This window comes from Heteronotia binoei, chromosome 21 (assembly GCF_032191835.1).
Source record: "Heteronotia binoei isolate CCM8104 ecotype False Entrance Well chromosome 21, APGP_CSIRO_Hbin_v1, whole genome shotgun sequence".
Lineage (NCBI taxonomy): Eukaryota > Metazoa > Chordata > Lepidosauria > Squamata > Gekkonidae > Heteronotia > Heteronotia binoei.
The window spans coordinates 52,435,302-52,450,524 of NC_083243.1; the positions used below are offsets into that span (position 1 = coordinate 52,435,302).

At 42.1% G+C, this 15,223-nt stretch overlaps 1 protein-coding gene across 4 annotated transcripts in view; it reads right to left on the bottom strand.

Moving 5' to 3' along the window:
• TTLL5 (tubulin tyrosine ligase like 5) overlaps window positions 1-15,223 on the bottom strand; it is a 201,221-nt gene that overhangs the window by 46,735 nt on the left and 139,263 nt on the right. For all 4 annotated transcript variants that reach the window (XM_060262953.1, XM_060262955.1, XM_060262954.1 and 1 more), the window contains exon 31: window positions 5,664-5,853. In XM_060262953.1, coding sequence (XP_060118936.1) covers window positions 5,664-5,853 — 190 coding nt within the window. The remainder of the gene's footprint in view (window positions 1-5,663; window positions 5,854-15,223) is intronic.

Consider the following 15,223-nt stretch of genomic DNA (forward strand, 5'->3'; position numbering starts at 1 on the left):
TGGCTTCTTTGCAACTAAACTTGCATAAAACAAATATTTGTGTGTTTTAAAAGATAATGGCTCTTTAAGGCACCTTGAGAACAATTCCTTTATATAAGGACTTCTCTTCTCTGCCCTTGACTCTCCCAGCTTATTTCACAGGTCAAGTTAATGAACTTTGATCATAGCAAGGCTTTTACTAAGGCATGTCTGGATATTTTGCCATTAGCAGTAAGAACATGAATATAGCTGGATTCCTAATAATGAAAGTTTGTTTTGTGATTATAGGCAGATTGAGGATCTTGCTAACATTACACTCCAGCGCTCTAGATATGCTCCAGAATGTGAAAGTCTCTTTAGGTCCATTTTATCACAATTTTATGGAAGGCCAGATGTTTATGTTTGTTACAATGGAAAAAGACAGCTCCAAGCACAGCTGCTTATTAGATTAATGATACCACTTTCAGTTCAGTATTTCATACGTGATATTTCAGTATTTGTAATTACGGTACTCAAAACCAGATTGATAAATGGTTTTGTTACTTTTGCAGTATATTACCTGGATTTTAAAATGATATTAAATACTGTTACGTAGTATTTTAATCTTTGCATTTTTTAAATTATGATTTAGGTATGTATACATTCTATTAGTTCTCATTTACTGTTTAGGAATTGCATCATTTGTTATGTCTTTTGACCTACTGCAATAAAATATCTGATATCACCTTCTGAGATGAGACCTATGATAGCTTTGTCTCAATAATGCACATCAACAATCCTCACTTATACTTTGCATATCAGAACTCCATAGAAGAACTACAATAACCCTTAGGTTAACTTATCCTAGGCACCATACAAAACTCAAATGACAAAAAAGAGTCAGTGATTTATTGGGGATAGAAGCAAGGAGACAAAGAAATATAAGAGTGAAAAGCAGCAAGGCAGAGAGAAAGAGACTGAAAGGAAGAATCAAACCAGTTCCCAAACTATGAGCCACAGAAGCCATCTCCCATTCCTCCTTCTCAGCTGTTACACTAAAAATACATTAAATACATTCCTGGCATGATTTTTCCATGTGGATGACTAAAGTCATTTCCAAAATAAGTTATGGCACAATGAGCAGACAGGCAGAGGGATCCTGAATATGGCAGATGGGAAACATCATATGAACATTCAGAAAAAGGGGCAGGGAGTTAAGAAAGCACTAAGTGTTATTAAAGAAACCGCCATCAAGAGTAAGCAGAAGAGAAGAAAAACTCCAAGCATTCATGCAGCCCTTAGTAGACGGTATTATGGAATATTATTCAAGCAGTAGTAGCAGCTGTTAATAGATAAAGTCAGATTGGTCAGAAATTATGAGAAATTATGTAGCTATTAGTGTCAACAACCCCTTTCTAGGGCCAAATGACAGTCCAAGCAGAAAATGGTACAAGAAGAGTGATCTTCTGTCTTGGTGGACTTTTCTATAGGGCACAGAGTTGTTTGTTTTTCTTATTAATACATAATTTGAGAAGAATATTTGTGAAGACTCTAGTACAGCAATGGGTACAAATAGGCAAGTTGAGAGGCGATGAATATTATCCTGAGTGGAGGTTCATAAAAAGGGCTACTATAATGGACATTTCTTTGTGGCCAATGAAGAGAAGTGCAAGGGAGAAAACAGAAGAATGAACAAGAAACTGTAGAGAAGGAAGAGAGAAACAAGTTTTCTGCAGCATGTATTCCAGAATACAATAATACTTTTAGTAGTATGTTTACTGGGGAAGGCAATGGCAAACCATCCCGTAAAAAAGTCTGCCGTGAAAATGTTGTGATGCGACGTCACCCCAGAGTCGAAAACGACTCGTGCTTGCACAGGGGACCTTTTCTTCCTTCCTTCACTAGAAAAACTACTATGATTAACAACTAGTGTCTTCAGAAACACAAATGCATTTCAGGAGCCATTAAGACACACAGTTAGGAGTATCTAAATACCCCAAAGCACATAAATATAATACTGGACAATCTGTGGCACCCTGAAAAGACCAGCATATATGCTTTAACTCTATACCACACACAAAGTCATAAAAATAATCAAGAGAACCACAAGAGAGAGGCCATGTTTACATTCAAACATCACATGGAAACATGACTAAGGAAAAATGTGCACAAACCCAGCTTGTTGTCAAGCCTTCACTCATTCCTTCTCCCTCCCTTTCTACCCAAAATTATGGTTAAACACTAACTCTAGTAATCTGTGACATAAAAATGCAGTCTTACTGATTAACTACAATTAGAGTCCCCCCTCCCTACAAGATTAAACAGAATTCTAAACCTGGATTAAATCCTGCTTTAGAATCCCAGTTAATGGAGGGAAAAGGAAAGCCATCTAATCTGCTTGCCTAGTGTCACAAATAACTGGAGCTAATGTTGATTATTGGTGAGAGAATGGAAGAAGGGAGATTCATGAATAATTCCACCAACAGGTCAGGTTCATTAATATTTTTCTTTAACCACAGTTACACTGTACCAACTAAAGAGTGATAGCATCTAAACCAGCATCAGACCAACTAAAGAGCCAGTTTGGTGTAGTGGTTAAGTGCACAGACTCTTATCTGGGAGAACCGCGTTTGATTCCCCACTCCTCCACTTGCAGCTGCTGGAATGGCCTTGGGTCAGCCATAGAGCTCACAAGAGTTGTCCTTGAAAGGGCAGCTTCTGTGATAGCTCTCTCAGCCCCACCCACCTCACAGGGTGCCTGTTGCATATATATATATATAATTTTTTTTTTTGGCCACTGTGTGACACAGAGTGTTGGACTGGATGGGCCAATGGGCTGATCCAACATGGCTTCTCTTATGTTCTTATGTTGTGGAGAAAGAAGATAAAGGAGATTGTAAGCCCCTCTGAGACTCTGATTCAGAAAGATGGGGTATAAATCTACTGTCTTCTTCTTCATCATCTTCACGGCTGCAACGAGGATATGTCACATTACCTGAGCGTGGCCCATGTAGAATGAGATACTTAATTCAGTCACAAGCCATGAAAATAAGGGAGTACACAGCTTTTGTTAGCCAAATACTTTATAAACTTTGTCTCCCCCCCCACAACCCTGGAGGATGGTTGCCACTGTTTTTTAATGTTCTGTGTTACTATGCAGAGTTTTTACTTGCCATTGAGGACAAAAATGACACTAACTCTTATGTATGTTGTGTTCCGTTCTTTGGTTTACACATGAACACACACTGGGAATAGAGCAACTGCTAAGAACAATTCTGTATGTGAAAATTTCTTTTAAAAATTCTAGAGTTACTTCTGACTTTTAGTGGGGGCATACTCAATGTTACTCAAATAATATCACTTAATTACACATTGATGCTACGCCATATCTCTTCCACAGAATGGTGGTTTATAGCTACTACCTCCAATGAGTGTGGGCTCCTCAGTATATGCAGGCCTGATTTATAACTATTATTTGGAGCTACACTTTTTCAGTGTAAGTGGCAACCGTCCCTTATATATTTGAAAAAAAAATCTTTCTTGTGAAAACTCAGTATGTTACAATTTAATAATATGCTTGATATTTTTAGGACTCATACACAACCTGCTTAGCCTGAAAAAGATATTTTATGTTTACATCTGTGTGTGTGTGTGTGTGTGTGTGTGTTAGTACAATTTAAACCATTGAAGAAGACCCTCTGGGCCAAAATGTGTTTGGTCCTGTAGTTATTACATATGTGTAACCATCACTGAGATCTAATTGTCATTGTACATGCAACCTACACTTTTTGCAGTATACTGGTTTGAGCTTTCATTTGCATTCTATGTATGTTGTTTTTAATCTTAAATTTTTGTGGACTGTGTAATAAATAATGGTATTTTATTTCATGTTTTAGCTGCTCAACCTTTTAGGTTCCTGATTTGATTTTCCAGTAGAGTTTTTTCCCCCTTTGTCTCCTGCCATGAGGATGCTGTCACATTCAGTATGGTCCATTACCTGAGCATAGCCCATGTGGAATGGGGTACTGAATCCAGTCACAAGCTATGCAAATGAGGGCGTGCATAGCATTTGTTAGCAGAATACTTTACAAAATTTGTCCCCCCCTCAACCCACCCAGAGGATGGTTGCCTGTTTCTTTTAATGCTCTGCATTACTATGTAGTCTTTACTTGCCATCAAGAACAAAAAACGGCACTTTGTTGTGTTTAATTCTGCATTTTTTGCCACTGAATTTAATCTGCAGTGCACACAGCAAGAGCCTTTGCATTAAGCAACCCTCTTTCTTCATTAGTGGAAACTTCAGTACTGCCTGAGCCTGCGGCATGGCAAGGATCTCTGCAACGACAACGCTGAATGGCTTGGCTCACAGGGTGAGGGGAGGGAGTGCGGGGGATGCAAGAGAAGGTTTAACAAAGAATCACTTTAACAGAAACTCCTGAGTAATGGCTTTGCCCTAAGCCAAGAACAACATCATCTCAATGTCGGCAATTAGAAGACGGCTCAGCCAGGCAGCTTGGCCCCTATCAACCCCCCCCCCCCCCCACACACACACACACAGGAACAGCTTTGCTCACAGGGCTATCCTGATTTCAGTATGCCCATCGCAGCACAGCCTTCTGCATGGAGATTAAAAATGTGTCTGCTGTTTCTGGCTTGGCCAGGAGAGAAGGAAGGACAGCATGCCGTTCAGAAAGGGCCCACATAAACAAGCAAGGGAAGCTGAGCTGCTAGTGACCTTTTCTATAAGTTTCCTTTCCAGAATGAGACAGAGGGAACCAGGCCATGAGTTATTCTTATGCTTTAATTTGCATCTGATGCTTAATGTCACATTCTACTATTTTAGAACTCAGGGCTTAGGGTGGTTGGATTTTTTCATTTTTAAAGAAAAGCATGTATAATGGGGAAAAAAGAGGTTCAGATACAGAATAAAAAAGACTGCTAATAAAAAAAGAAAATTGATACAAAACAGGTAACAGGAGACCATTCATTCTTTTGGTGCAGGAACATAAGAGCTTTTGAACCAATAAGACCAAGTCAAACCACTGTGAAGTGCTTCTGAACTAGGTTAACTGCAAAGGCAACTTTCTGTGACTGCCTTTCGCGAGTTCAACTGCCTTCAAAAAGTAAAAGCAGGAAAAGCAATCTCGTCACTGTAGCCTGCAAGATCCAATTTCCTTACATAAACTAGTTACTAGACGGTTAGAAGTATGCAGGGCTGTAATTATGATGCAATCAGCAGAAAATCCTGGTAGGTCTCCCTCCCGCCAGTACATCATCAACCTCTCCTGATAGACTTTTTGTCACTAACAATTCAGAGACAGCATCTCCTATAAGGGCTCAAAAACCAGAGTGCATTTCTGTTCAGAAAAGTACAGACTTCTACACTGCCCTCTCCGTTATGATGGATCTTGGGAGCTTGTTTGCTTTTTCCTGAAAACTGGCTGCTCTGGTTTAATCGCCTTCTTCAGTTCCTCAATATTTTGCATTAAGAAAATAGTTGCATTTGTGCAAGTTTGTAATTTGTGTAATGGAACAGTGGCTGTTGTCGTCTTTAGAGTCAGGATGGGGTTTTTGGGGGGGGGGGGGGGTGTCGTCGTTTTTGTTTGTCACAAACATTTGGCTCTATGTTTAATGCAGGTCTCCTGCCCATGCAGGTAATCCAACAGTAATGCTTCTCCTAAGGCAACCTCACTCATCTTAATCACCTGGTGCCGGGCTCGGCTCTGGTCCAAGAGCTGTCGAGACTGGAGCTTCTGCTGCTGGAGCTGTTGCAGGGCAAAATGGAGCTGATAGCTGCCAGCAGTTGGCTGGAGCTTGGGATGCAGTGGTTGGCTTCCTATAAACTTGCTGCTCTCTGCATCCCCTTCCCAGGCAAGGCTGTCGGTCTCCAGAGTCCTGCAATGAGAAAGGTCAACTGCTACGATAAGGAACCTGAATATAAAGAGTGAGTATGCCCTCAGGACTCCCCTGCTGCTGCTCAAGAGGTTCCACAAGCTCTGGCCAGCAAAGGGTCTTGCAACAAGCACAGCAGCACCCCTTGTGTTATGTGCCCACTACTAGCAAGGTAAAAGTGTTTTAAATTTCAGCCATATATTTACTTTGGGATTTACAACAACAGAAGCAATAGCCAAAATTTATCTTTGATGCAGTCCTTCTCCTAATGCTTGAAAATACACGAAACACAACATAGACTAATATCAAATGGCTTTTTTGAAACATCTATGTCTAGTGCAAATTCTTTAATATTCTGTCCACTGGCATGGTAGCTCACTGACTGTACCTCAGTGACTAAACAGTTTGGTAAAACAATGAAAAACTGTTTTAGATTCAAGGGACAGCATGTTTCCTTGCCAGATTCTCCCCTTCTCCTTCTGCAAGTGTAATTCTACTACTCGGGGGCTAGCCTTACAGTGGCTCTCCTCCTTCCTTGAAGGTCGGGGACAAAGGGTGGCAATTGGGGGGGGAGCTGTCTCAGAGACACCCACTTCACTGTGGGGTGCCTCAGGGGGCAGTTCTCTCCCCGATGTTGTTTAACATCTACATGCGCCCCCTTGCCCAGATTGCACGGATGATGATACCCAGCTCTATCTATTGATGGACGGCCGGACTGGCGATGTCCCTATAAATCTGGACCAGGCGTTACAAGCTGTGGCTGACTGGCTCAGGCTGAGTGGGCTGAAGTTGAATCCGGCGAAGACTGAGGTCCTTTGCGTGGGCCGGGGCAGACCAGGAGGGGAGATCACCCTACCGGCTTTTGACGGTGTGCCACTGATACCAGTGCGCGGGGTCAAGAGCCTGGGAGTGCTACTGGAATCCTCTTTATCAATGGAGGCCCAGATAGCTGCCACGGCCAGATCCGCCTTCTTCCATCTCAAGAGGGCGAGGCAGTTGGCTCCCTTCTTGGAACTCAGCGACCTAGCAACTGTGATCCACGCAACGGTCACCTCGAGACTAGACTACTGCAATGCCCTCTACATGGGGCTGCCCTTATGCCGAACACGGAAACTCCAGGTAGTGCAGAACGCGGCGGCCAGGCTGCTGCTGGGACTACCTCGGTGGGAACACGTGCGGCCTGGGCTGCGGGATCTGCATTGGCTGCCGGTTGTGTACCGTGTTCGCTATAAGGTGCTGGTTATCACCTTTAAAGCCCTATATGGCCGAGGACCTGCCTACCGTAGGGACCTCCTCTCCCCATATGTTCCCCAGAGAGCACTGAGATATAGCTCCCAAAACCTCTTAAAAATCCCTGGGCCAGGAGAGGCTAGACTGAAGACAACCAGGGAGCAAGCCTTTTCAGCAATGGCCCCTCGATGGTGGAATCAACTTCCAGAGATGGTGCGAGCCCTGCGGGACCTGAACCAGTTCCGCAGTGCTTGCAAAACCTCTGTTTCAGCTTGCCTTTGGGACAGAACCTGGTTAAACGGATCTGTAGCCATCCCGCCATCTTGTACATGATCGTGATCTATTGCACTTTATAGCACCGTTTTATCCATCTAATTAACTATGTGATTGAATTTGTAACTGAATTGTATTTTAAAATTGTTTGTTTTATACTGTATTTTACTTATATCACAGTGTTCCGTGTCTGTGAGCCGCCCTGAGCCCGCCATTGGCGGGGGAGGGCGGGATATAAAAATAAATTTATCTTATCTTATCTTACTCTTGATCCTGCTCTTGCACATGCAGACCTACACAAATGCTGGCACATGCTGAGGACAGTCCTTCAACTCACTTTAACCTCCTGTGCCCACTTCTTCACTCATCAAGGAAAGATGAATTACAAGTTGCTTGTAATTCTTGCAGTACCTTTTAGGTAACTACTATGCCCCCATTTTATTCTTTGAACTATACTAGTGCTGTTAGCTCCACTTCATGCAGAGCACCCTTCCACAGTGGATTTTGCTTTGTTTTCTTATTTGGCATGTGCATCTGTATAAAACCAACCCATTACAAATAAATGGAAAGATTCGGATTTTTGGACCATGGCTTACGCTTTCGAGATGGTGGTCTTCTATCGGGAGATGGTTTGCACCTTACGGCAGTAGGAAAAAGGGTGTTTGGTAACAGCCTTGCTAACCTAATAAGGAGGGCTTTAAACTAAATTGTATGGGGGAGTGAGACAATAAATCAAAGCCTCGTATGATGCCAGAAACTGGGGATAAGAACATTAAAGATTTGCAAAGAGTGGCACATACGCTAGGTAATGTTAACTTGCAGGCTTGTATGGAAACTAAACCCTCAGGATGCATAAAACATGGATTCCAATGTCTCTACACTAATGCACAGAGTATGAGAAACAAACAGGAAGAACTGGAAGTCCTAATAAAGGAAGGAGACTATGACATAATAGGCCTTACTGAAACTTGGTGGGATATTAGGATTCAGGGGTACAACTTATTTAAAAGGGACAGACAAATGAGAAAGGGCGGAGGCGTAGCAGTATATGTGGAGGAGGTATGTACTTGTGAGGAAATATGTGAATCTCAGCATGGCAGCTCAGTTGAGAGTCTCTGGGTAAAAATATAAGTAAGAAATAACAGTGATATTATTGTGGGGGTCTACTATAGACCACCAAGTCAGGCAGAGGACTTGGATGAGATACTTCTACAGCAGATTGCAAAGTTCTCCGAGAAGGGATACCGTGATTATGGGAGATTTCAATTACCTGGACATCTGTTGGAAGTCCAACTCTGCTAAAAATGAAAAGTCAAATAGATTCCTGACTTGTCTTGCTGACAACTTCCTTTTCTAGAAAGTGAAGAAGGAAACAAGGGGATCTGCTATCTTGGATTTGATTCTCACCAACAAGGAAGAATTGATTGAAGAAGTGGAAATAGTGGGCACCCTGGGCAGTAGTGACCATGCGATTTTGAAATTTACAGTCTTAGTGAAGGGAAAAGCTATACGTAGTCAGACTTATAGGCTGAACTTCAGAAAGGCAAACTTTGATAAACTTCGAACTATGCCGGATAAAATCCCATGGTCAGAAATAATTAGGAGGAAGGGGGTTCAGGAAGGGTGGGAGTTTCTTAAAAGCGAAATACTGAAAGCGCAAGCGCAGACGATTCCTGTGAGAAGAGATAATGGAAAAAGCCTAAAGAAGCTAAAGTGGCTCCATAAACAGCTCTCTAAAGACTTGAGAAATTAAAAAGACTCCTTTAGGAATTGGAAGGAGGGCCTTATAACTAAGAATGAATTTAAACAAATCACCAGTGCTTGTAGAGAAAACGTTAGGAAAGCTAAAGCTCAGTATGAGCTTAGGCTGTCCGAAGATGCTAAAAACAACATAAAAGAATTCTTTTCTTATGTTCAGAGTAAGAAAAAGAGCAAGGACATGGTGGGCCCATTGCGAGGGCAAGGAAGTTAAATTGTAACAAGTAATGAAGAGACGGCGGAACTGCTCAGTTCCTACTTTTCCTCAGTCTTCTCTTCTGAGGGGAATGGTGCTCAACATGGCAAAAACAGAACATATAAGGAGAGTATGAAGTTCCAACCTAAGATCAGCATAGGGGTAGTATATAAACACCTAGTTTCTTTAAATGGAACTAAGTCCTCAGGGCCAGATGAATTGCATTCAAGGGTTCTTAAAGAGCTTGCGGATGTAATTTCTGAGCCTCTGGCTATTATTTTTAAGAATTCTTGGAGAACAGGAGAGGTGCTGGAAGATTGGAGGCGGGCAAATGTTGTCCCCATCTTCAAGAAGAGGAAAAAAGATGATCCAGGTAACTACCGACCCATCAGCTCGATATCTATACCTGGAAAAGTTTTAGAGCAAATCATCAAACAGTCGGTCCTGGAACATTTAGAAAGAACGGATGTGATTATTAAGAGCCAGCATAGTTTTCTCAAAAACAAGTCATGTCAGACTAACCTGATCACTTTTTTAGAGAAAGTGACTACCTTGCTGGATCAGGGAAATGCTGTAGACATCGTTTATCTTGATTTCAGTAAGGCTTTTGATAAGGTTCCCCACACTATCCTTGTTGACAAGTTGGTAAAATGTGGTTTGGATTCTGATACCGTTAGGTGGATCTGTAACTGGTTGACGGATCGCACCCAAAGAGTGCTTGTGAATGGTTCCTCATCCTCTTGGAGAGGAGTGACAAGTGGAGTGCCTCAAGGATCTGTCCTGAGACCTGTTTTATTCAACATCTTTATCAATGATTTGGGTAAGGAATAGAGGGAATGCTTATTAAATTTGCAGATGATACTAAATTGGGAGGGGTTGCAAACACAGAAGAAGACAGAAACAGGATGACTTTGACAGGCTGGAAAACTGGGCTAAAATCAAAAGCTCTGTGGATGTTTACCATGGTATCTTAAAGCCTGTCTTGTAAATTTTGGGACAGTGATACTGAACAACTCTGAACTATAATTCTTAATGCACTAAGAACAACTCATTTGGTTTTTGCCAGGTTTAAAAAAAAACACTAACACAAGAATAGAGGAATGATTGGGAAAAGTCCAGGAATCATATGTTTTGATTAAGATCACTGCTTTACAGCATGCTCAAGATGTTATCAGTTGGATTGTTAACTGAATGTTATTGTGAATCAGGTGGTATATTTTATATGTTAAGCTGTAATATGAGTTTTTGGGTTAGTAACTGTTTTGTAATCCTTCAGTCTTTTTCAGCAAGTTGGAAGGGACTTCTAGGGTCATCTAGTCCAACCCACTGCACAATGCAGGAAACTCACAAACACCTCTCCCCTAAATTCACAGGATCTTCATTGCTGTCAGATGGCCATCTAGCCTCTGTTTAAAAACCTCCCAGGAAAGAGAGCCCGGCACCTCTCTAGGAAGCCTATTCCACTGAGGAATCGCTCTAACAGTCAGGAAGTTTTTCCTGATGTTGAGTTGGAAACTTTTTTGATTTAATTTTAACCCATTGGTTCTGGTTCTACCTTCCGGGGCCACAGAAAATAATTCCACACCATCCTCTATATGACAGCCCTTCAAGTACTTGAAGATGGTGATCATATCGCCACTCAGCTGTCTCCTCTCTAGGCTAAACATACTCAGCTCCTTCAACCATTTCTCATAGGACTTGGTCTCCAGACCCCTCACCATCTTCGTCGCCCTCCTCTGGATTTGTTCTAGCTTGTCTATATTCTTCTTAAAACGTGGTGCCCAAAACTGAACACAATACTCCAGGTGTGGTCTTACCAGAGCAAAGTAAAGCGATACCATCACATCACATGATCTGGACACTATACTTCTGTTGATACAACTCAAAATTGCATTTGCCTTTTTAGCCACCGCATCACACTGTTGATTCATGTTCAGCGTATGATTCACTAAGACCCCTAGATCCTTTTCGCACATACTACTGCTAAAACAAGTCTCCCCCTTCCTATAACCATGCAGGTCTCTCAACATCAGCTCCCCAAAATCCTTCAAACAAGAGATGCCAGGGGTTGAATTTGGGCCCCTCTGCATGCAAAGCATGTTCTCTGTATAACCAAGGCAAGGCTCCCTCCCAAAAAGGGCTCTGTCAAGCACTCTGGCATGCCCAGACATAATTATCCAAACCATTCTGATATATGAGACTCTGTAGTGTTTTCTGCTGGAAGGCAAACAAGATGCACAAGTATAGTCATACCCATAAGGAGAGTTAGAAAACACAGTAAACAAATATACACATGCAAGTGGGTTGTGACTGAGACAATCTCGTAAAAAGCAACTGAAGTTGAGTAGTCTCATTTATTGTGTTATAATTCCCAAGAGAGAAAAGAGGAAGGCATTTAACAGCCCTGCCTGACAGAGCGGGAGCTCAGCTGTGAAGCGCTACATGATCTATGCCAGCAGAAGCTTGAGCATTTGCTTTGAAGTTTGAGTTCATGGGCCTTGTTGCAGAGCCACACTCTTGAAGGCCCAGCACACTTGCTTTGCAAACAACAGGTGATAGATTGACAAGGCCTGGAATGTGAAGTCACTTAAAGCTCACCATATGACTCAACTGTTGCTGGAACTTGCCATAATTAAAACACTTCAGGTCCCCCAGTGCCTAGTTTGCTATATGCTTCCAACTGCAGATGCTTCTTGAGTAGAATCCTTTGCACTGTAACCTGCCGATGCTTGTTTTTTAAGAAGGACATATCCATACAATAGTATTACTACTTTCCAGGGCTGTGGCTGAAGGTCATGCATGCTCGGTCATGAACCATAGCGAGGCAGGTCACCAATATGTGCCATATCAATGGGTCCTTCATCCTCTGAACTTCCAAATCACATCTGCCACATATCACAAACAGGGGTTTTACAATATTGCTGCTCAGTACATTTGATTATATTAATGCTGTCCATTTAAATATCCATATATGGTTGGAAAAATGAGGGTTGGATGCAACAGGGCTGCCAGCTGGAGATCGGTCCTTTTTGGTACCAACACTGAACACAATGGGCTATATCAACAGAAGTATAGTGTCCAGATCACGTGAAGTGATGGTATCACTTTGCTCTGGTAAGACCTCACCTGGAGTATTGTGTTCTGTTTTGGGCACCACATTTTAAGAAGGATATAGACAAGCTGGAACAGGTCCAGAGGAGGGCGACAAATATGGTGAAGGGTCTGGAGACTAACTCCTATGAAGAAAGGTTGAAGGAGCTGCGCATGTTTAGCCCGTAGAGGAGGCAGCTGAAAGGTGATATGATCACCATCTTCAAGTACTTGAAGGGCTGTCGAGAATGGTGTGGAATTGTTTTCTGTGGCCCCAGAAGGCAGGACCAGAACCAATGGGTTGAAATTAAATCTAAAGAGTTTTCAGCTCAACATTTGAAAGAACTTCCTGACCGTTAGAGCAGTTCCTCAATGGAACAGGCTTTCTCGGGAGGTAATGAGCTCTCCTTCTTTGGAGATTTTTAAACAGATGTTAGATGGCCATCTGACAGCAATGAAGATCCTGTGAATTTAGGGGGAGGTATTTGTGAGTTTCCTGCATTGTGCAGGGGGTTGGACTAGATGACCCTAGGGTCCCTTCCAACTCTATGATTCTAAGTTATTCCAGCCCCGATTTATTTACTATTGATTTAATCAATTTCCTTTTTTCCCCCAATGTGGACCTAAAGGCTTACATTTTCCTCCTTTTATTATCACAACAAGCATGCAATATGTTAGGTTGAGAGTCTGTGACTGCCCAATGTACCCCAGCAAGCTTTCATGGCAAAGTGGGGATCTGAACTCTGGTCTTCCGGATCCTTGTCTAATCCTGCTCCATCGTACGGGCTCTAGTTGCATGTTGCATCTGCAGAATCTGCGAAGTTTCTCTTGACCTGCATTTGCCATGAGACCCACCAGAATTCTCTTTAATTAAGGTTGGTGACCAAAACTAGTAGGACTCCTCTTAGAACCAAAGTTTCAAGGCAGTTACCTGCCTAGCTCCAATCTGGCTATATCTGGCCATCTCCTGTGATCCCTGACACGCTACAACAAAACCTGGTGTACTGCATGTACCTTACCTTTGGGGCAGCCTACGTATCCTCAAAACTCCCCCAGTTACCCTGATTGAGACTGCAACTCATTTTTCTAGTAAGGAGCTTCTAATAAAGAAACTCTGCTATATGCACCAGCTTCTAAATCTATCTGTTATTTAGGAAAGTATAACATTTACGGTGATCTTCTTTTACTTGGCTTTTGACACTACACTTCTTTCTATGCTGTGGCTAAGGTTTCTGCCGCTCATCTTCTGAAGTCTGAGAGCAGTTAAACTTTGTCAGCAAACTCTGTTGGTTCAACATATTACTCCTGCTGTCCCAATGATATTTGACCACCTTGCATTAACATACTTAGACCCACACCAAACTGGACTCCTGCACTAAAATGCATACTGCCTAAGGAATTAAGAGTGAAGTTTCTCAATTTTTCAGGGATGAGACAGTTACAAAAGGAGGTGAGCTGGCTGCAGAGAAAAAGGAGAAAAAGAACAGACAGGAAGTAGAAGCAAGGTTCATTCCTTACCATACTATACATGGCAACTATCACCCATGGTTTCACTACTTCATGGTGCTTAGTGCCTCCATAAGCAAACCCAGAGCACATAAAGTACCATGAAACAGTGAAGACTGCAATGTGGAATTTTGTTTACTGGAATGCATCCCAGCCTGCCAGTTATTGGTATTTAGGCACTTACAGATTATGTGGCATTTTGTTTAGCATAGTCCATACCTCCTCTATTCCATACAATGTGTTCTGGCCTCAAGTTGCTAGGGAAGAGATAATAAGTAAGGCAAGACAAAGTCCCAGCTCAGTCACAGGACACTCCTTGTCCCTCAGAATGTTACATCACAAACATTGAGTTTATTTCCTTTATAAAAACAGCACCAAAGCATCTGGGGTTGGCTCCTTTGATGTCCAAGCAATCTGGCAAAATCCAGCTTAGCTACAGACATTGTACATTTCTGCACAGCCTACATCTCATGTGAATCACTAATCCTTCATCTGTGAACATGCTGAAAACATCTATCAGTCTCCAAACCCAAAATAGAACAAATCAGTTGTAGCTTTCCTCAACAGGTTAGCACTGTGGCACTAGCAATTCTCTCTAGAAAAGGGAGCTGTCCAGGGACTGCTCTTGAGTGCCACTGTGTACAGATGGCAAAAGGACTCAGTGCAGGGGTGGGGGGTGGGGTGGGGCAAAGGATTCTATCACTTGTCATTCAATACTCCTGTGTGCATGATGAGGTACCAAGAAAATCTTTTCAAAATAATGACCCAGCTGTTCTAGTCAGCTTGGCAAGTCTTTAGGAATATAATTCCCATTTAACACATTTATTCTTCAGAGAGCAACTTAGATACACTAGTAAGGGCTAACATGGGCTATTTCAGTAAGCAGAGTTACAGTTAACTATAACTGCGGGTATGCTGTAATTCCACAGGAGTGCTGAAAAGCTGCAGAACTTCTTAGGAACCTCAGATTTCATTTTTGAAAAATTAAACACATTTGAATAGCATGGAGGCAAAATCTGAGGAAGTCTGAGAAGACAGAGGAATTGCTCAATAAGAGTCTCAGTGTTCAGAGGGTGGCGCTTCAGTGCCCTAGACATGCTTCCATAACTGACAGGCCAAATTATCAGATAACTTTGTGTAATTTATGAAAGAATTCAATTACTCTCATCACAGAATTTGGCTTATTTTAGTACTTAACTTTTTTTTAAGCAAAGGTGCACAATAAAGAGGTTTGGAGCTTTTTGTGGAAGTGGTACAAAATGTTTTTTGTTTCACCTATATTTCAGGCCCATTTACAATTCTTCATAAAGCAATGTATAG